Source organism: Periophthalmus magnuspinnatus, chromosome 13, assembly GCF_009829125.3.
Source record: "Periophthalmus magnuspinnatus isolate fPerMag1 chromosome 13, fPerMag1.2.pri, whole genome shotgun sequence".
Classification (NCBI taxonomy): domain Eukaryota; kingdom Metazoa; phylum Chordata; class Actinopteri; order Gobiiformes; family Gobiidae; genus Periophthalmus; species Periophthalmus magnuspinnatus.
The window spans coordinates 10,669,796-10,691,092 of NC_047138.1; the positions used below are offsets into that span (position 1 = coordinate 10,669,796).

General features: G+C 39.2%; 2 protein-coding genes across 3 annotated transcripts; both read right to left on the reverse strand.

Moving 5' to 3' along the window:
• Positions 1-36: 36 nt before the first annotated feature.
• On the reverse strand, positions 37-4,234 carry ccdc92ba (coiled-coil domain containing 92Ba). Of its 2 annotated transcripts, XM_055225999.1 has the most exons (4): positions 3,865-4,234; positions 3,309-3,449; positions 2,046-2,093; positions 37-761 (listed from the first exon to the last, which is right to left on the reverse strand). In XM_055225999.1, the coding sequence occupies exons 2-4, from the start codon at positions 3,439-3,441 to the stop codon at positions 58-60; spliced, it is 885 nt and encodes a 294-aa protein (XP_055081974.1). In that variant the 5' UTR covers positions 3,442-3,449; positions 3,865-4,234; the 3' UTR covers positions 37-57. The 2 variants fall into 2 exon arrangements, with proteins under 2 accessions (XP_055081974.1, XP_033833133.1); XM_033977242.2 differs by lacking the exon at positions 3,865-4,234 and having other exon boundaries at positions 3,309-3,464.
• Positions 4,235-4,894: 660 nt separating this feature from the next.
• tlcd2 (TLC domain containing 2) lies at positions 4,895-20,907 on the reverse strand. The gene is made up of 4 exons (XM_033977536.2): positions 20,301-20,907; positions 20,007-20,089; positions 18,096-18,178; positions 4,895-8,974 (listed from the first exon to the last, which is right to left on the reverse strand). The coding sequence occupies exons 1-4, from the start codon at positions 20,477-20,479 to the stop codon at positions 8,594-8,596; spliced, it is 726 nt and encodes a 241-aa protein (XP_033833427.1). The 5' UTR covers positions 20,480-20,907; the 3' UTR covers positions 4,895-8,593.
• Between the last annotated feature and the right edge of the window lie 390 nt (positions 20,908-21,297).

The following is a 21,297-nucleotide window of genomic DNA, read 5'->3' on the forward strand; positions in this document are numbered from 1 at the left end:
AGAAATGCAGCTTTACCAGAACATAAATTGGCAGAGTGTTACAGTAAACCAAAACAGCTAATCTGCTTTAGTCTCTGCAGCAGGGGGCACTGCAGCTGAAGAAACTGCTTCTTTCTGGGACTCTGCAGGCCCCTCCCCACCACGCTCAGTGCCTTGCTCATTCACTACTCCCACTGGTGGAGGTGCAGGTGCAACAGCGTGCCTTGGTCGGGCTCTATGCCATCGTGGGTTAAGGAACAGGGCAGGGTCAGGCATTGATGTTGGCTCTGCTGGACCCAGGACTTTCTCCATGGGCACACATTCTCTTGTCCACTCCACTCTGGAGGACACTCTTGCACTCTTCCGCTTTGGCTTAACTGCAAGAGAGGGTGCTCCTGATGGCATCTGAGGTGAAAGGCAGTCCTGTCCTGAGTCATAGTGAGCACCCTGATTGTGGGCTTTAGCTAGTAGGCCTTGCCTCTGTTGCATCCGCTGGTGATGCAGTTTCTGCCTGGCTGCATGCAGCTGGAAGGAGAGATATGCTGCTGCCTCCGTTTGTTTCTGTAACTCTGTATGAAGGACAGTTGAACAGTGGCTACGGCGTTTTAGCTCTTCCAGGAAATGGCGCTCCTTTTGTTTGAGGTTGGCTCTGAGTGCACCTACCAAAGCCCCCTTGTGAGTCAGTTCTTTGCGGAGCTCTCCAATAGAACAATCCTGTTCATGTAAGCTATTCTCCATGTCCCTGCAATGTAATTCTAGGAGCTCCTCTTCATCTTGTAACTCTGAAAAATACAATTTAAATTACATAATGATTTTAATGTCAATAACATTAAAATCTTCTTGAGGTTGGATAAATCAAAACACATGCTAATTGCAGTTTTTGAGTAATTCAGGCTGGTGGAAAAATTTAGGGGTCAGCTCTATGTCCCCACACCTTTATGTCCCCACGGCTCTATGTCCCCACAGCTCTATGTTCCCACAGCTCTGTCCCCACAGCTCTATGCCCCCATGGCTCTAGGCCCCACGGCTCCATGTCCTCACAGCTCTATGTCCCCACGGCTTTTGTCTCCACAGCCTTATGTCCCCACGGCTTTATCTCCCCATGGCTTTATGTCCCCATGGCTCTATGTTGGGTTATGGTGAAGGGCTTGGTTTTGAAATTATGGTTGGGTGAGGGTAGGGGTTATGGATTTACTTTAAACTAAATTTTATGTGAGAAAACAGGGCTGGGGGCATATACAGCTGTGGGAACATACGTACCCTTCCAACGTACTATATCTATGGTGCTTCTTCAAAAAAGTAGGCCTATTTTATTTATAGAATCAATACTTTTAGTTACAATTTATATAAAACCTTCAACACCATCAAGAAATACTTCTGACTATCTGTCGCCTCTAACCACACCCTACTGCATTGACTATAGATGTCCTAATCGTTATAACCTCATAGTCTTCTGTGTGCAGCCTGCTGCCTTGTTTTGTTCCTAATCGTTTCCCTGTTCACATCTCCCTTTCCATTTTTTTGTTCTTGAAAACAAGTATAACACCCTCTTATAGACAGGAAAAACAAACATAAGACAAAAAAGATGGATAAATTTGTCAGAATAGGTATTATTATCAGGGGTTATGCTGTTTTAAACTTTTGTGGATCTGAATGGAATGGGTCTATGAAAAGTGATGCTGCCAAGTTAAATTACAAATTTCGAAGTATAATGTTAAATGTCTTGCACTGGTTGTTTTCTCTGACAAGTATACACTGCTAGCATTCACAATTTTCTGCAAATGTGAACTGAATATGAGGCCTGCTGACCTTGCACAGGCTCTTGCAGTGGTAACGACAAATGCCAGGCAAAGCTCTGGTTTCACTACAGTAACTTCCGACTGTCAAAGAGCCAATAGATGCACCAGATAAAAGGGCTGGGTGTGTGCTGCATGAGGAGGAGGCTTACTGACAGGGATCCCTCTCTGGGGGGATGGGTGGCTGCCCCAGACAGCACCACAGCAGTCTACAAATACGGATAAGGGACGTTTACACTGTTTTGATGAATAAATGGAAATGACACTTACCTAACTTCGTTCTTCCTTGGTGTTTCACCTTTAGCTCAGTTGTTAACTCTGACAATAAACAAAAAGCAAAATAAAGTTAAGAGTGATATTACTGACTATGCAATGTAATCTCAAAATAAAGGTCTTATGTGCCTGAAATATATGTAAGCATTTTAAAGTAGCTTTTTTTTATCAGCTATAATCACTTGGAACAGGGCTGAATAAAACTAAACTACCAACTAAAACTGCAACTACCTAACATAAGCTTCTCTGTATTAGTGAGTATTATAAGCATTTCATAATATTTAACATAATAACTTGACTCAGCATGTTACATGAAATAGTTGTTCTAAATAAAGTTAGAAAAATATTTTAATTATAGAAGCCATACTGCCCAAGAAACCAAGAAATGACACTTTATAATAAAAGAAAAAAGATAACGTAAACAAGAGCTTAGCCTTACATTATTCCTCCAAGGTGCGCCAATGGTTAATTCAAATTGAAATGAACAGATTAATAATAATGATGATTAAGGCATACTCTTTGGTTTGTTGGTTGATTTATGTACCGGTATGTGTATTATCTATGTTGAAAAAAGAAAACCAACCAAGACAAATTAAGAGCATAACTTCACAAAAGGGCTCCATCTGGCTTTTGAACCCAGGACCCTCTTTTTGTGAGGCGAGAGTCCAACTTTGCCACTGTGTCACCAATTGTCATGGCAAGGTGTGAAACTATTATCCTAATGAAGTGATACATAGGCTATTAAGCTATTAAGAACCAGCAGTCTAAAACTAAAAAGTAGAAACAGGTTTGTCTGCACCACTGTCATCTGAAATACCCACAAATACCCTTCCCCCACTTCTCTACTCAGCATCTATGGACAACAATCACTTATGTTGGCTTTCAGTTTGTGTGAGTTACAATACGATTAACCAGAGCTATGCACAGGCTTAATCTGGTGAATGGTGAGATATGCTGTAAAACCTCAGAGGATCCACACAAGGACAGCATTACATTGATATTGTTGCTGATTAAATGGTTCTTTAACAAGAAATGATGTCATCTACTGGAATTGTAAAATTACATCACACTGTAGTCATCCTACCACTGATTGATGTTGCAGGCATTATGTTTGATGGAACCAGATCATTCATTTTAAGTTTAACTTAGAACTGAAGGGTTAGATTACTAGTTACTCTTACTTTGCTCTTTAAGAAGCACTAAGCATGAGTGATATTATACAGAAGCCACAGATTAAGACAGTGACTTTTTGGTGCCCACCTGTACATCGTTTCTGCAGAGAGAGGATTTCCAGATGAAGACTGTGCAACATTGTGAGGTGCTCCTGTCTAAGAAACACTATGCTCCTCTCCACACTCTGGATCTGCTGAGGTAAGCCACTGTCTTCTGCCATGGCACTGCCTGGAAATGAAAGGAACCATGGAGCCATCAGACTAAAACTGCTCAGTATTTTATTTTATTTGTGTTTTATACGTTTTAATCTACTCACACTACACATGAAAATATTACTAATGGCCTATTTTCTTTTAAATTGATCAGCATGATGGTGTAATATCCCTCAATTAGCTTTTTTCAAATTGTAGGGCAGTATTATTTTGCATTAGCCTATATATTAAACCTTCATACAATCATAGCCACTGTTGTTATAGACTCCAATAGGCAAAAACATCCTTGGGAAACCAAAAGTAAAGATCTCACAAGGACATCAGAACAGAAACATGTATCTTTTGGAATTTGGTCTCAAACTGCTAAATCCAAGGGAATTCATAACTTCACAAGTGGGTTAACTGTTTTATACAACCCTGCTCCTTCATACCTTTGGTCCAAAGCGCAGATGGAAGATGGCCTGTAGCCTGTAAATCACGTGCGTTTTAGGCGTCCACCAGTCGGTTAGGGCTCAGTGGTCATCAGGGCATGTGGTAGTCCAGACTGCAGGCTGCGGCTCACACCCACATTTCACCAAAGGGTTCTTCAGTTTTGACTCCGTTTTCTTGCGGGATTTAATGATGAGAAAAGTGCGCACAAAAGCAAAACCAGAAAAAGATGCAGCGCAGTCATCTGGCAACACCTCCCCCCGCTGCCACATTTAGCTAAAAAAACATTAGTTTGCTCATCAAAAGGGACGAAGACGGTTAAGGTGCGCAGTCCCTTTTACTACGCACAGCCTTCTCCCTCTGCCTCCGAAGTGAACAGCTCAGGAAGACGACAGAATAAAGATAAAAACAAGACAACGCGAACAGAACACGCGAGAATACCGTCTGCCGTAGAAAGGAGCCGGGCTGATGATTGGTGGAGTGGCTCAGAACCGCGTGAGATACCGCCTTTTACAACAGAGCCAACCAGGGACTTCTGCAGTTATGAAAATATCGTGTCTACGGAATACTAGATAGGTTTTCTCTACACAATCTTGTTGTTGTTCCCGATAGACCAGTCTATGCTAGACTGAAACAGACACGCGTAAAGTGACTTCAGAACCATGGAGAGAGCTCTGTCCTATTCCGAATTTAGCGTTTTTAAGTTATTTCTGTCTGAATGACTAAATTAATCTGGGGAAACAAATATAAACCCGTTATTTGCACCAAGAAATAACGTCGACCGCTTCTTTTTACTTAAAACAAATATTGTTACTGTATAAACATACACCTTTACAATAATTACAAAATAATCTCTCCCAAAAGATGAACTTAATGGTTACAAAATGAACTAAAACAATAAAGCCAATGAAAGAACTTGGTTTCATTTGATCAAGTTGTTCGTTGCAAGGTCGTAGATATCCATGAGTTTTGAAGTCCACAGTATGAACAGTCTTCAATGCGTTTTTTTTTTGTTTTTTTTTTTTGCTGATAGGCAAACAACAGATGGAATACACAGGTCTACAGATGGCACAGGAGAAAAGGAAATTCAAACACATACATACACATTGTTCCTATTAGCTTTAGCACAGGTTTTACAATGCTGTAAATATATGGTTGATCTTTGCAAGTTACTACTCAATTTATCATTTGCTAATTAACACAGCACTTAGTAATAACAGTGTTATTACACAGCAGCACAAATATGGAACACTCCAACTCCACATGTAGTTGCCATGTAAAAAAACAAAACAAAAAACATTTACAACAATTTAAAGTCTTCATTGTCAACAGCTGTACAATACAAGAAACTTAAGCTGCCATTAAATATGATTAAACAATACATTCACAATACATATTTATTTGTTAAGGCAATTAATCCAATTCTCAGAGTGCAGCTTTCTCACAATTACAGAATGCAGTTTCTTCAATCAATGGTGTCTGAGTGTCAAGATTTATCAACCATCAGCAGCTACAAAACCATGTCATCACCTGCTTAACTTAACTTAAAACACAGTTTAAGTTCTGCTTTCAGGACTTGTGTTTTGGTAAGGGCAAAACAAGTACAGTAATGGAAATGGAATAAAATAAAACAAAAAAGCAATCAATGCAATAAACTCATTACAACACAGCAACTTTTTAGTCCACAATTTTTAGGCAAATAAATTACAACATACATAATGTCGTATCCTCCAAAAAAAAAGTGCTATAGCACTACCAAACATGAATGGCATCAAGACCCTTGTAATATTGTTAACAAATGAATAAGTAGCCTTGCAGAAACAACATGTACTGTAAATTTGTTATGGTTTTTAAATGGGTGTGGGTGAGCTAACTAAAGTCTGTTTGATATTCAAAGAATCTGAAAAATCATTTCATGATTTTCATCACAATTTATTTACTATTACATTATATAAGGGTGATTCTTCTTCTGGCTGAGAAGGAGTGGGACGAGTAAATTTGATCATATTACTGCATTAAACAAAAAAAGAAAAAACAATGAAACACAATAAGACAATGTCACCAAAATAGCATACTGTCACAGGGATTCAGTTTGTATTGTCATATTGCCCAGCCTAGCTCTACATGTAAAATATAAGTGCTTCAACAAGAGTGCATGATGGCAGCACCACTTTCTCCCACAGAGCTTGTTTTCCTAAGGGTTCAAGTGTTAGTCAGTCATAGAGCTTTCCATCATTGTGTTTTGGTGTTAGCGCACAGGTCAGACAGGTCCCCTCCAATGTTTCCACTAATATTAGAACAATCTTCTTGATTGACAGAACAAGCTATGTCACTGAAACTGAGTAATACTAACTCCTAAGCACAAATGTGAAATTTGCAGTTATTGAGTATTTTTTACTCCAGAATTTCTATTGGCAACTACAATATTTAAAGTCAGAGCCTTGTGTGTATTAATTGGCATTTTCTTCAGTGTTAGTTCAGTTGATAAGTAGCCATGATTTCAAACTAGATTAAATCAAGTGGTTAGACATAAACCATGCCCATAGCATATACATAAAAAAGCAGCATAGTTTTTTATGTATAAAGATGATTTGGCCAAAAGAGAGTACAGTGAGGCAAATAAGTATATGAACACCCTGTGATTTTGCCAGTTCTCCCCCTTAGAAATCATGGAGGGGTCTGAAATTTTCATCTTAGGTGCATGTCCACTGTGAGAGACATAATCTAAAAAAAAAAATCTGGGAATCAGATTGTATTATTTTTTTAAATAATTTATTTGTATGTTATTGCTGCAAATAAGTATTTGAAACACCTATCAGCTAGAATTCTGACCCTCAAAGACCTCTTAGTTCCACCTTTAAAAAGTCCACCTCCACTCCACTTATTATCCTAAGTTGGAAGCACCTGTTTGAGGTCATTAGCTGCATAAAGACTCCAACTACTAACATGGCCAAGACCAAACAACTGTCAAAATGCACAAGAGACAAAATTGTAGACCTCCACAAGGCTGGAAAGGGCTACAGGGGCAATTTCCAAGCAGCTTGGTGAAAAAAGATCCATTGTTGGAGCAATTATAGAAAATGGAAGAAGCTAAACACCACTGTCAATCTCCCTCGGACTGGGGCTCCATGCAACATCTCACCTCGTGGGGTCTCAATGATCCTAAGAAAGGTGAGGAATCAACCCAGAACTACACGACAGGAGCTGGTCAATGACCTGAAAAGAGCTGGACCACCGTTTCCAAGATTGCTGTTAGTTAAAACACTAAGACGTCATGGTTTAAATCATGCATGGCACGGAAGGTTCCCCTGCTTAAACCAGCACATGTCCAGGCCAATCTTAAGTTTGCCAATGACAATTTGAATGATCCAGAGGAGGACATGGGAGAAAGTCATGTGGTCAGATGAGACCAAAATAGAACTTTTTGGTCTTAATTCCACTCACTGTGTTTGGAGGAAGAAGAATAATGAGTACCATCCAAAGAACACCATCCCTACTGTGAAGCATGGGGGTGGAAACGTCATGCTTTGGGGGGTTTTCTGCACATGGGACAGGACGACTGCACTGTATTAAGGAGAGGTTGACCGGGGCCATGCATTGTGAGATTTTGGGGAACAACCTCCTTCCCTCAGTTAGAGCATTGAAGATGGGTCATGGCTCGGTCTTCCAACATGACAATGACCCGAAGCACACAGCCAGGATAACCAAGGAGTTGCTCCGTAAGAAGCATATCAAGGTTCTGGAGTGGCCTAGCCAGTCTCCAGGCCTAAACCCAATAGAAAATCTTTGGAGGGAGCTCCAACTCCATGTTTCTCAGCGACAGCCCAGAAACCCATCTGATCTAGAGAAGATCTGTGTGGAGGAGTGGGCCAAAATTCCTCCTGCAGTGTGTGCAAACCTGGTGAAAAACTACAGAAAACGTTTGACCTATGCAATTGCAAACAAAGGCTACTCTACCAAATATTAACATTGATTTTCTCACGTGTTCAAATACTTATTTGCAGCAGTAACATACAAATCAATTATTTAAAAAAATATACAATGTGATTTCCAGATTTTTTTCTAGATTATGTCTCTCACAGTGGACACGAACCTAAGATGAAAATTTCAGACCCCCCCATGATTTCTAAATGGGAGAACTTGCAAAATCACACGCTGTTCAAATACTTATTTGCCTCACTGTATATCAAAACAGATGTGTGAGTGTATAAGGAAAAGGATACATACAATACATTTAAACTGTTATCTGCTACAAGTTTTCAGAGGTAGCAGGTGGTTGTTAATTGAGGAATATAGTGTGCAGTGCTAGTGCTTAAGATGACATTTGACAGAGCCATGGTCCAATAAGCATATACCTCCTAAATGCCTGTTCTAAGCTTAAATTCAAACGGTTTTATGTATTGATGGTTCACAGAACTAAAACAGTTTAGAGGTGTTACTCAATTTCAAGAACACACAGTGCATCTTCGCTTAGAGAAAGCTACATTTAGCACAGATCTAGCTTAAAGACAGTAAGGCGTTGGTGTAATGCAAGACCATGCATTGTTCAGAATAAAAATGGCACTTGAGGATAACTGTACCGCAGTTAATAATAGAGTATAGAAGATTTATGAATCAGAGGGTATTTTTTATGCTTATTTCCGTTAGCGGGGTGTCATATGCCATGCCACACAAGACCATATTGTATATGATTCCAATGTTTCGTATGACCCCCCTCATCTTCACTCTTACCTACATGTCTTTGTCCTTCTTTGTCTCACGAGTGCTTGTTTTCAAGAAGTCAGTTCTGAGTAGCCGATAGAACAACACAATATTCATGACAGTCATTATGGCCATTCCCACACTGCCCAATGTGTAGGCTGGAAGAGGAACATTGTCCCTGTTGATCACCAGCCAGCGGGTCATCCATGCCAGAGTGTTGATCCGAAATACTACATATGTGCCCAGGTTGATAATGCTGTTAACTCGGTACAATGTGCCCACTGCAATGTTGGCCATTCGCAGCATTTGCCGGAGATGAAGGAATACAGAGTTAATCTCCACCAGGAGGGCCACCACAGCAAAGCCCACATAGTGGTAGGTAAGCACAGTGAGGCCAAAACAAGCAATCACCTTTGGGAATAGAGAAAACAGACAGGAGTTTATGATTAGTAAAAGTGATGTAAATAAAACAAAAGAATATAAAGTTCTGACATTGTGCTGACAATTTGGATTAAATATGAATGCCATATTTACAGTTTCTAAATACTTTGGTGTGAGTTGGTTTAGCAAAAAGACATGTCCACTAGGTGGCAGCAAATGGCCTCAAAAGAAGTAAAACAAGTGAGATTACATTGTTTACATAGAATGTGACAACTTCAATTGACTAACACTATCAAAGACAAATTGTGCATCCAACATGCATTTAGGCAAGGCAAGGCAAGTTTATTTGTATGGCTCAATTCGTACACAAGGTAATTCAAAGTGCTTTACAGAATAAGAAAGACATTAAAATCACACAAATCAAAACATAAATAATCACCCAATCTGCAACTCTCTCACCCACTCATTTGCACCCTTTAAAAATAAACACTGTCTTGCTCAGTTTAAGAACTTTCCCATTACTTTACAAAAAACTCTGTCACTTCTCAAATACTTTCCTGTCACTTTACTATGTCTAATAAAAGTCCATCAGTCCATGTTTCTTTTGTCATCATAAAATTACCATTAAAAGGAGAAGAGTGCAGAATAAAAACCTTTCAGTCGTATGCACAGCTAAACAGAACTGTTTTGAGCCTGGATTTAAATATTGTCAAAGTAGAGGCCTGTCTCACATTTAAACTGAGCCTTAACAAAAGCATTTTTAATACTTATGCTGATGTGGTGCAGCAAATGTAAATCATGTGATACAGTGCAAGTGTGACCCTTAAAAGTTGTCACACTTTAGCTGCTTGAGGAGCAGGCACAGATCTGAGGTCATAGGATGTACTTTGTCGCAGTCGTGTGACATGCTGCACAGGGCATGTGAGGAGAGCTGTGGGGGGAAAAAACCCCCCAAAAAAAACATTTACACAAAACCTATAGGAACCCCAACCCCCAGCAACAACACTTTTATTTTTACTCACTGGTGAAGCGCAAACTAGATTAGAGCTGCAGATCATAAAAAATTCTTACACAAGTACATGATAAGGCAGTTAGAGGGCATTTGTCTTCAAAACAACACAATTTAAGAGCAAATGACAAACTATATTATTTACAATGCAATTTCAACAAAACATAATTGTTTTAAATGTATCTGTTGTGTTACATCAGTTCCGTAATGGTATAACACATTTCACAATCTGCAAAAAACTCATCTTTAACCTAAGTACAACAACACACAGATAACAAAGTCACATAACCTCATATTTAGAATATATAACCGAACCTGTTCAAGGACAGGGGCTGTAAACAGCCATAAAATGCACAAGGTTCAAATGAATACAACAGCTAGAAAGTGTATACACCTGTCCTCCAGATTGCACTGCCTTTTCATTGGACACACCTTTCCATCACACCTCACACTGGTGAAAAAAAATCCCTTCCAGCTCGTTAGCCTTCTTCTGTATGGAGGCTAAATGCTTACTAACAGCAGCACCACTGTTACCCCAGGGTAATATTGTGTCACTAATCTGTCTAAACCCCTGGGTCTATCAGACAAAGGGACACTGCACAATCCAGGCACTGACACTGTTAAACTCTATATCAGACACTGTCCCCATTCAGCATTAGAAATTCAAACACATATTCACATGCTTGGACCTTGGTGGTATCTCATGCCTTTTATTTCCTAATCTAGTATTGAATTAATATGTAAAATCACTTCTATAGCTACAGTTATAGCATTATTTAAATTTTGTGCACAACAACAGTTGTGCACACCTAAAACTAGGTTGAATGGGTTGTTTAGAGTTTAAAAAACAAATGTTTTGTTTCTTGTCCTTCTCCCTGTGGACTCAATTAGATGTTCTTTACACCCCAGTGAGGGATGTTCCTCCCATTTCAGAAGCATCTGTGCACAATTACACTTGTTGCATAACACAGTAGAGCATAATTTAATGGAAATTAAACCACTCAACACAGAAAAGAGGAAAAACTTTCACTTATTTTGATGTGCAATTTGCCAATTCTGACCATGCTCAATCCCTTTTGCCTACCTTTGATCATCATATAGTGTTCTATTGTTGATATATATATACTTACTGTGGATTTCACTGTTTGTTTTTTTTACATTCATGCAGTTTCACACAGTGGGCATGTCTGTCTACTGAATTGTAAATGTTCTCTTCCCAAAGGTTATGAATTGTCTCTTCGTCCAAGATTTTTTCTGCATTGTCACATGACCCTACATCCTTCAAAAGGGCTCAGCGGGTGGTATTTGATTATATGCCCTGACGAAGACACAACCTGTGTTGAAACATGTTGGCTTGTCCTGACCTTTTGACAGCTTTTTCCTACTTTGTCACAGTAAGTTTTTATATTACAAGCATGGTCATTTTAACTTTTTGCTAGCTTTTGAGCCCTGTCCTTGAGGAGCACCTGTTCAGAAGCACACTGCGAAGCTCTCACTTTTCCTGCGTTTTTAATAAATGCTGAATGTTTCAATATTTAAACCAATCTACATACCAAAGATAGTATAAATGTGGTGTGTGCATGAGTGTTGGTGTTGGTCAGAGGGGTGCTTACTGGCTTCCGTCAGTCTGTCCCAGGACAGCTGTGGCTACAATAGTAGCTTACCAGCACGGTAAGCTGTGTGCAGTAAATGAATAATGCACTGTAAAGCACTTGGGTGTCATGACAGGTGCTATATAAATCCAATTATTAATACATTTTGATACCAATTCATTAATTGAGTTTGAAATTTTAGTATAATGACAACACTAACTGTAAGTCAATTATTGTGCAATCTTATTCTTCCTTTTTGTCTTTACCATTTTCTTAACAATTTTTTTGATCATTTGTACTTAGTTTGTCTTGTATAGTTTGTATTTGTAGTTATGTGTTACAGGAACCTTGTTTTTCCCTGTTGGGCATGAATTACGGTAAGTATTTATCCATCCATTTTCTTCTGGTTATCCAGGGCAGCAATCCAAGCAGGGACGTCCAGACTTCCCTCACCCCAGACACGTCCTCCATCTCCTCTGGTGGGACCCCCAAAGTGTTCCCAGGCCAACCGAGACACATAGTCCCTCCAGCGTGTGATGGCCCTTCCATGGGGCCTCCTCCCAGTGGGACATGCCTGGAACACCTCCCTAGGGAGGCATCCACGAGGCATCCTGAACAGATCCCACCTCAGCTGGCTTCTCTCGATGTGGAAGAGCAGCGGCTCTACTCCGAGCTCCTCCTGTGTGGCCAAGCTCCTCACCCTATCTCTAAGGGAATTAAGTATTTAGCTTTATCTAATCCAGCACAAAAGTCACATTTAATGTCAATTAATATTACATAATGTTTGTTCTGGGTTTTAGTATTTTAAACTGAACCATGTGGTTTGTGTTTAGGAATTAAGCAGGTTTAATAACTAATCCAGACAAAGCAGATAAAAAAAAGATTATTAAAAAAGAAAAACAAAACGTTTAGGTTGTTTCATATGAACCAGAAACAAAACAAGGCTCCTCTGTTAGCCTATATATTTGTTTGCTCCACTGCCCTAATAAGCAGTGATAGTGTCTGGTGTGGGATTGTACCGGTACTAAACCAACAAGCCTATAAGACCTACACTTAAACAACTGAGTAAGAACTGTCAGTCTCATGAAAAACATGTTTGTCTGTTTGAATCTATAATTCCTTACTACAGTGGTTCATGACTGCTGACATGAACAGACAGACCTTCCTTTAAATTAATATGCAAGGTCTCCTGCGCCTTTTCCTGTAAATACATTATCAACAAAATAACAGCTACAATATGGTTGGCTGAAGGCTTCTATATAGAGAATATTAATGAATAAAATGTATTGTTGATGAAAATCAGAAAATTTTCATTCTTTTTTGACATTTTGATATTTACCCCCTTTTCTAAGTGTTTTAGAATCTGTTTAATAATTACCAAACAAATTATTTTAGATGGCTAGTCATAATTGTTGAAGCCCCATTCACAATTGTGGGTTATGGCATATAAAAAAATATTTGTTCTTCAGGTTGCATTGAAACGTACATAGATACCTGTATATGTATATCCATGTATATGTACAAAGATACCTAATTGGTATCTATGTATATGTAAATATACATATACGTACATCTTCAGCAGGTTCAAAGGGCATTAAATGTCAAAAAACATGTTAAGCAGATGTAGCTGGCTGGGCCTCAATAACTTGAAAGTGGTGATTCACAGCTAATACAGTGTCATGATGCCTGCAATTCCCTTGTTCTCTCCCCCTCCCCTACCTGTCTGTCCGGAATTGGGCGGAGTTCCTGACTCCTCCCGCACGCACCTGGAGCGCATCAGCGCAATTACCTGCACCTGCTGCCGAGTATATGAGGGCTCGGCAGAAGACACTCGGGGCCAGATCGTCTGTTTGTCTTTCCCCCTGCCTCCAGGACTGTCTTGGACCAGAGACTCGACAGACTGTCCGCGTGTCAATATTCCTGCTCTTGCTCGTACCCGCTCCTGCCTCTGCGCTCCAGCTCCGGTACAGTCGACCCTCTGCTTGCCTCCGGTTCGCTTCCCGTCTCCTGCTCCGGCTCCCGCTTTCTGGATCACTCCTGCTCAGTCTTCCCTGGTCCTGTCCCTGGTCTCGTCGTGCTCCGGTCCTGGCAGTCTCCGCTCCCGCTCCGGAACTGGTTTTCCTGCTCCTGCCCTGCCCTACGCCTGTCTGGTCTGCCTCCTGCTACCTACGTCCCGTGTGTGATAAATGAACTGTCTGAACTGTCTTTTGCACAAATTGTAAATAAACACTGTTAACTTACCCCGAGTCTGCACCCCTTGGTCCGCACCTGCACTAGCCGTTACGACATACAGCCAATTCTTAGACAAATACTTCACAAAAAACCAACAGAATAAAAACCAAACTATGTTAGACAAAGGCTTGCCACAAAGTGCCTCAAAGTAACACAGTGAATCTCAGAATGACATACGGCTGGAACAACGAGAGGTCAAGGCTTAAATCCAGTCCGACAAAACGACAGCAGAGGGCCGATTAGTGTAATAATCAGTATTGTTATAAAACCTAAGATAGAACATCTTGAACTTTGACTTTATCAGTACGGAGTTTTAATTTGCAGGGACAAAAAAATAAAAAAGAACACTCATAGGGGACTCGGAGATATACCGGTAGTTATGACCCATCAGGTTATCAACAGCAGTGATGAGCAGGCTGCTTAGATACATAACATTCAAAATAAGTCCAAAGTCTAACAAGACCCACACATAGTACACTTATCTGCTGAATGAGGGTAGCCATGATTAATGTCATGCGCTTTGTGTTAAATTGTTTCAGCTGACAACAGCACAGCAGCACTTCTGTGGTTACAAACATCTGCTTAGAATGGAATATCACACTTTAATAATTGTATAGGATGTAAAAAGATAAATTATCTCACTTTACATAAGAGCAGTGAAATGAAAACCCTAAACCATATGCTTTCTTGACATGATCAAACATTATTAATACCTTCAAATAATGAGTACTGCTTGTGAGAATTTATGGACATACACAATATGCCTGCAAAGTATTATGAGGAACAAAACACGAGTCATGACTGCTGTACTGTGAAGACAGCTCAGTGTTTATATGTTTGGTGGAAACCCCAAGGTAGAACAACTTCTACTTTACCTCACCCACCTTATTTGTCATTCTTCAAGATTCTTCACTGAGCATTTAAAAATGTCCATGATAGATGAATGTGCCTCCTCCTTTTAGGTCAACAGGAAGTAAGCAGAATAGTATAGTAAATTCTATGTAGACTTAATTTGCAGCCACACACATTTCTCCAAACACATCACTTATTAAAATGACTAAATGCCCAGAGCTAGGGAAACACAAAGAAATGTAAAAAAAAACAACACACACAACAATAGCATGTACTATACCAACAGCAGTTAGCTCTGATTGGTTGGAATCCATGTGAGGGGGTGGTATAAGCACTAGTGAGTGGGTGGATACGGACAGATGAGAGGGTGAGGGGTGGACATGTTTTGAGGTGAGGTATATTTTGATGGTGAATAAGGCGCTGTGTGTGACATAGGGACTACAGCCAGGAATGAATGTTGTGAGGAATTGGCACAAGACATTTTTTGTGAGTATGTGAGTGTGTGTCTCTGGGATGCCTGAGGTTCATGTGGAGACCAGATGTCCTGTGTTCAGTTACATTCACAGAAAAGGGGGACCCATCGGGGTTTCCCACTAAGGAGAGAAAATATGCACATTTTACCCACCTAAAAGCTCATGTACATATGTGTTTTGGTTCCCCTTGCACAATATGTTGCTGCTTTTTTGGGAGCGCAAGACAGGTTGGTGCATTATATATCATTGTGTGGTTGGGGCAATTCATGTGTTTAATCAATAATTCAGTGCATTTGACTATATTTGTCCTTTTAGCCATAGTACTTAACAAGTCCAATATGACTGAGGCAAGAATGCAAAAACATGAGTCTAACATGAGATAAAAATCGGGGAGATACAGACAATGTGGTTCGTGAGTAAATGGAAATGCTGTTAACTATAGCTGGCTCACAAAGAAACAAAACTTAACATACATAGTGTAAAGCTTCTGGGACATTAAGGGCCGTGGTTGTTTTATGAGCAATAACAACTCTGCATGCTTTAAATACATGCCATAACAACTATAGAAACAAGCCACTGAGGGAAACTGTGCCCATAAGGAAATAAACATCAGGAGAACTTCCAAGTAACTTTGCACAAACATAGTGGTCTCTAGACAATGGGGCTCTAGGCAAACCAAGTTGCATCAAAATTTTGGATGTTTTTTCAACTTAACCTACAGAGTAAAAAGTACAACAGAAGCAGATGTACAGGAAAATCAGGTTTTCAAGGAGTGGAGATCCAGGACATTCCGGTATCATAGAGTCATTTCAGGCCCAACTGAATACTCCAATCTCTCTCTTACTGTTCTTGCAAAGCCTCAACTGCATGTTTCCAGAAGTGACTTTCCTTGGCGACTATGTGAGACAGTTAAAAGCCCCTCCCACAAATGGCTATTTTAATGTACCATGTAAACTGAGATCACACCCATTAATCATTATGAGTGCTAGGACAAGACAAAAATGTTTTGGGACCCATCTTTTGAAAATCACAGAGCCTTAACATGTAGGAATGTTGATTGAAACAAACAGAAGACTGTATGGGAAGACCAAGTATCCAACTTCAGGAAACAGAATTGTTTTTAATACAAAGTGGCTGATCAACGTTTATTGAAAGGAAATTGTGAATGCATGCATTTCCATTGCTTTAACCACTGTCAAAGATGTGCACAATGGAAAAGATGCGTGATAACTGCCACTTATGGAAAGTTTCCAAAATTTTTAGCAGGATCATCTAAAAAATTGATTAATTTACAAGTAAAATACAAATAAATACTTCAATACTTATTACACAATGCAATATGCAATCAAACAATATATTCTATATTAAGACAATTCATCCAAACCAGACTGAAGTACGACTAAACTGCCTTACGTGACAAGTCTAACTAAACCAGCATAGAACAATTAAATTTCATTCTATATTGCTACTGATAAGTACAGGGAAATATCTTAAAAACACCCATTTAAAGGCCGTGTACATGACTGTTCTTATGTATTGGAGCTAAATTTGTCTTGCCCCAGTAGAGATATACTCTATAAGCAGCTCTTCAGAATATGTCTGTATATGATAATCAGGAAGCAATCAATCCTTTTTTTTTTTTTTTTTTACTGTGACAGGCAGCAAAACTCCACTCTGATTTATAAAAGTTCTGAAAAGCAAACTCAAGCAAAATTACCTAGTTCTGTTATTACATTTTTTAAGCCTATAAAAATCAGGTATAGCATCTAACAGCATACATGAAGATAATGCAAATATTGTTTCACAAAGTAAACCACTGATTACAATAGAGCTTTATTTTATTTTTTAAGTAGATACAGACTAAACTGGAAGTGGCTAGACACTTGACAAACAGGAAAATCAACAAAGATATAGTCTGTTTCAGGACCAATTATCTTTGTTTCCCTTATTGTCATAATAAGGGTCCCTTTGAAACCTGTGTCTACTAACACATGCTTAGATGATAAATATGACAAAGCTGTGATCGCTAAAACAATGCTCTTAGTGTGTATGAGATCAACTGACTTTGTTATTAGGCCTGACTCAATAATCACTATATTGACTAATGGTTCCATAAAAAAATAGTACATTTCAAATGTTTGGGGGGATATTCCCGCTTTATGGTGATTGTGCCGGAGGCATAAATTTGTTTCATTAATATAGTTTTTTGTCTATATTTTAATCTGCAAAATATCATACTTCAAAATTTGTTATTGTGATAAGCCTATTTGTTGTGATAGTTGATACACACAATTTATGAGAATATTAATTGTAAATGGAAAGGTTTAAAAGCTATATGTTAAATTTGTTAAAATGATCAGATTGTCTTTTATATTTAAATTATTACTATTATCTATAATAAATAGAGGCACTGTGGCATCGAAGAAAACCAAAACTAGCCAACCATTACATGAATAAGGTCTATTAAACATCCTAGTATCCTTATGCTGATTACCATTCAAGTTTGGTTGGCCTGGCAACGAGTACCAATATTATTAAACATATGTCAAAAGAGGCAGAGAAAAAAAAAATCTGTGGCTACTAACTTGTTCTGTTTTGAGCTATATATGAAGATAGAATGATACTGGGTGAATCAGATTGTTCATGGCTGTCACAGAAGAATTACAGGCTTTGTTCCTCCTCCCTTGATCTTTCAAACCAAAGAAGAAAGACTGGTAATGGTCTTTTCCCTGTATGCAAGTGAGAGGAGGCGTGCACTTGACAGAGACTGCGGATTGGTTGCACAGTCTTTCAACATAAAACCTATTATTGACTAAAGTGGTAGACAGAAAATAGTATAAATTATTTGCCAACGTTTGGCCTACTTTGTTTATCACTGACCCTAACTTTCAAATACAGTCATAATGTTTTGGCTTTGCAGGTTCAGGGGTCCATTAACAGCACTGCAGAAGATACCATTATATTGAAGGTATGGTTGTCATGATGGCACCTACCACAGTGTGATGAAAGAGAAGTTCCCATGAGACACTGAGCTTCTGGTTTAGCACCATGTCGAAGAAGTCATAGATGAAATAACCTGGGGAGAGAGAAATGCAATGTATAATTTTAAACATTTGGCCAAGTTGTCAATTATCCACAACCGAATCATCGTGAGGAGGGATATTTGGGGGTTCATTTAAGAAAATCAAGGGTGTCAGGGGGACCCTGCTTCCATGACGACCACAGCAGCTTCCAAGATGTGTGTTGGAGAGGGTCTATTCATATCCTTCACCCCCCGTCTCTCCCCTTGGCCGCCGTATCCATGGAGACCACTTTTCAGAATAGAGCTCATAGAGAAAACAGAAATCGAGGACTGCATAGGAACTTATGGGGCCTTATTTAGGAAAATATGTAGGGACTGGCATTGGGGTATGTTATCATGAGAATACAATTCATGCTACATAGTATAGGGTCGTAAGTAGCAATAATTTATTCATCTTATAATAATATTTTTATTGAACTTTGATTTATATATTTAAAACATCTCAACCAGTTAAAGGTGATTACTGAAGGCTTGTAGATAGAGAATATTTATGAATCAAGCCCATTATAAAATTTAAACAAAGAATATTTATTACTTTATTATTCTTTATATAATAATGCAGTTGTCTGTTATAAAACATATTTGGGCAAGTGTTGGGACATGTGTTGGGTCGGTTTAGTCTAGTTAATGACTAAAGATTATTCATTATTTTAGATGATCAGTCACAAGGAAAATTGTTGAAATCCTAATGTTACAACATGTCGAGACACATGTGACACACTTGAAGCAAGGGAATTACAATAAAACTAAGTACTTAAACCTGGACTGTCAGTGGAAGACAAAAACATTTACATTACACTAGGTCAACAGCCATGCACCGATTTCCTATTCAGAACACCTTCAGGTAAAATGTATTGGAAGGTTGGGCAACAACATTCCAATACATTATACCCTTAAGATAATTTTAAAAGAATGAGAACATGATTACATCAGCAGACTCATTCTAATTCAAATTTAGTTATCTCAGTAGGGAAACATCCAAACACTGTGGATATTTTTTTTTTTTTGCTTTCTGACTAAACTGAGTTTTAAATGGAACTAATGATACAGTACATCTTCTCTGAAATGTATTATTACCACAAACCCACAAGTGATACAACAGTGTTTCTAAAAATCCGATTCACTTCTTCTTAGACAAGACTGGTGTTTAACAAGTTACCAATGTTTTAGGCATTTGCACCCTGTCACTATGGGGTTTGTGGTGAGCCGAGCACATAGCACATTTGACACTTCTGCCTTACTACATTCCTAAAGGCAGTTCAAGGGATGCAAAGAGCGGCCTTTTACCAGAGCAGCACCGGAAGCTACAACTGAATTAAACCACTTGATGCACATTTGTGGCTCAGTGATGTCACGTGTCAGAGTTTCACCCGGTGCCTGGGACCACTAATAATGACCTCCATTGAGCATCAAATACTAACAACAGATATTTGCTCTGCCAGATTCAAGGGCTGGGCTCTGTAAAGAATGTCAAACATCTTGGGAATCCTCTGAGAGCGTTTGTTGGCTGGTGTGGATCTAATAAATTTGAATGGATTGGGCAAACTAGTAACTGTGCTACTATTTGGTCTTTTTGTATATGTATCTGTGTGACCTAAAGCAGAAAAGTCAAAATAAAAATCTTAAGGCTTTGTTTTTGATTTTGATTTAAGATCCACAGGAGCATCAAACTGTAAAAAATATTTTGTCTGGTTTGGGTATAAGTAAACTACATTGCCTGCATGTTTCAGTGGTGAATGAATAATTTAAATGGGCTACCTCATTGTAATTATTACAACCCCATATGACACAAACCTATAATAAAGCATTCATGACCACTCACCGATTGAAAAGGAAACCAATGTCTGAGAAAACACAGAGAAGGTTTCTATCAGGTCCTCTGCCATCTCAGGGTGACGATAAAAGCTGAAAGAAAATGGATTAAAATGAGGAGCTTCCACACCACATTTGATAATATATCTATTCTACTATACCCAGATTCATTTAAAGACTGTATATAGAGATCAAACAATGTTGGTCCACAGCTGATTATGCAAATAGGTAGGCTAATTGGTTAATTACTAGTCACCTGGATACATTTAATCAAGATTTACTGTTATAATTTGATTTTACTTACCAAAGCACAGCCCATATTGCAGTAACAAAACTATGCACAAAGGATGTCGCGATGTTTCTCCATTTCCATGCATTTCTGTGGGCAGTCTCAGGAATGGGAAGTTTACGTATTCCAGCGTTCACAAGCCTGAAAAAAGCCACAGAAGCCCCTGTTGTCAAGATGACTGAACTTAACTCCATGGCTGCAAGGTTTCTCTCGAGTGCCAGAAATTTCCCCGACTCCAAATGTCTTCAGGGTGAGCAGTGGGCGCGAAAACACTCAACGATTGTCAACGAGAGGAAAGACAGAAGGATATTTGTTTGAAACGAGCGCGACAGTCCGGTTAACATGCCGTGTAAACCACTCTCAACCCAAAGTGTATGTTGTAGCGCGCGAAAAATACCGTTTCTTTCAAGGATTGTCAATTGATTTGAAAGAAAAGGCGTGGACAAAAGCAAAATACTCTCTTGCTGTTTTGGGAATGTAGTGCCACAATATCCTTCAAAGTCGCGACAGAGCTCTACAAATATGGACAGTCGGTGTAGGTTTTGAGGGCGTGAAGCCTCATCGGCGCTTGTGAAACTGCCCTGTTGTAAAACTCATGCCCCTGCCTTGTGTAACTTCTTGACATCAACAGAAACCAAACAACGCTGCCTCCCCGCCCTACTACAGGGGGCGTGTCCGGCGCGCTGAGGCTTTTACGTGCACTCGGAAAAAAGACGACTGATGAAATATAATAAGGGGGCTATTTTCGACCGTCGACACAATTCTACTGAATTTGAAAGTCATAGTTATAATTCTTTTGAGTGCAACTGTAAAGGTAAAGGTGCACTACGTAACTTTTGTGGTAGAAGGTCCGCCACCTGCTTCTAGTCCATAGAGATGTCATTAGAGAGTATTACGCTTGTTAGCATTAGTATTAGCATAGAATGAAACCAGGTGACGCCTCCAAATTACAGGTCAGATTCGTGAAAAGACGGGCATATTCACAGTAAAAGTCCATGTTTTTGTTTTTTTT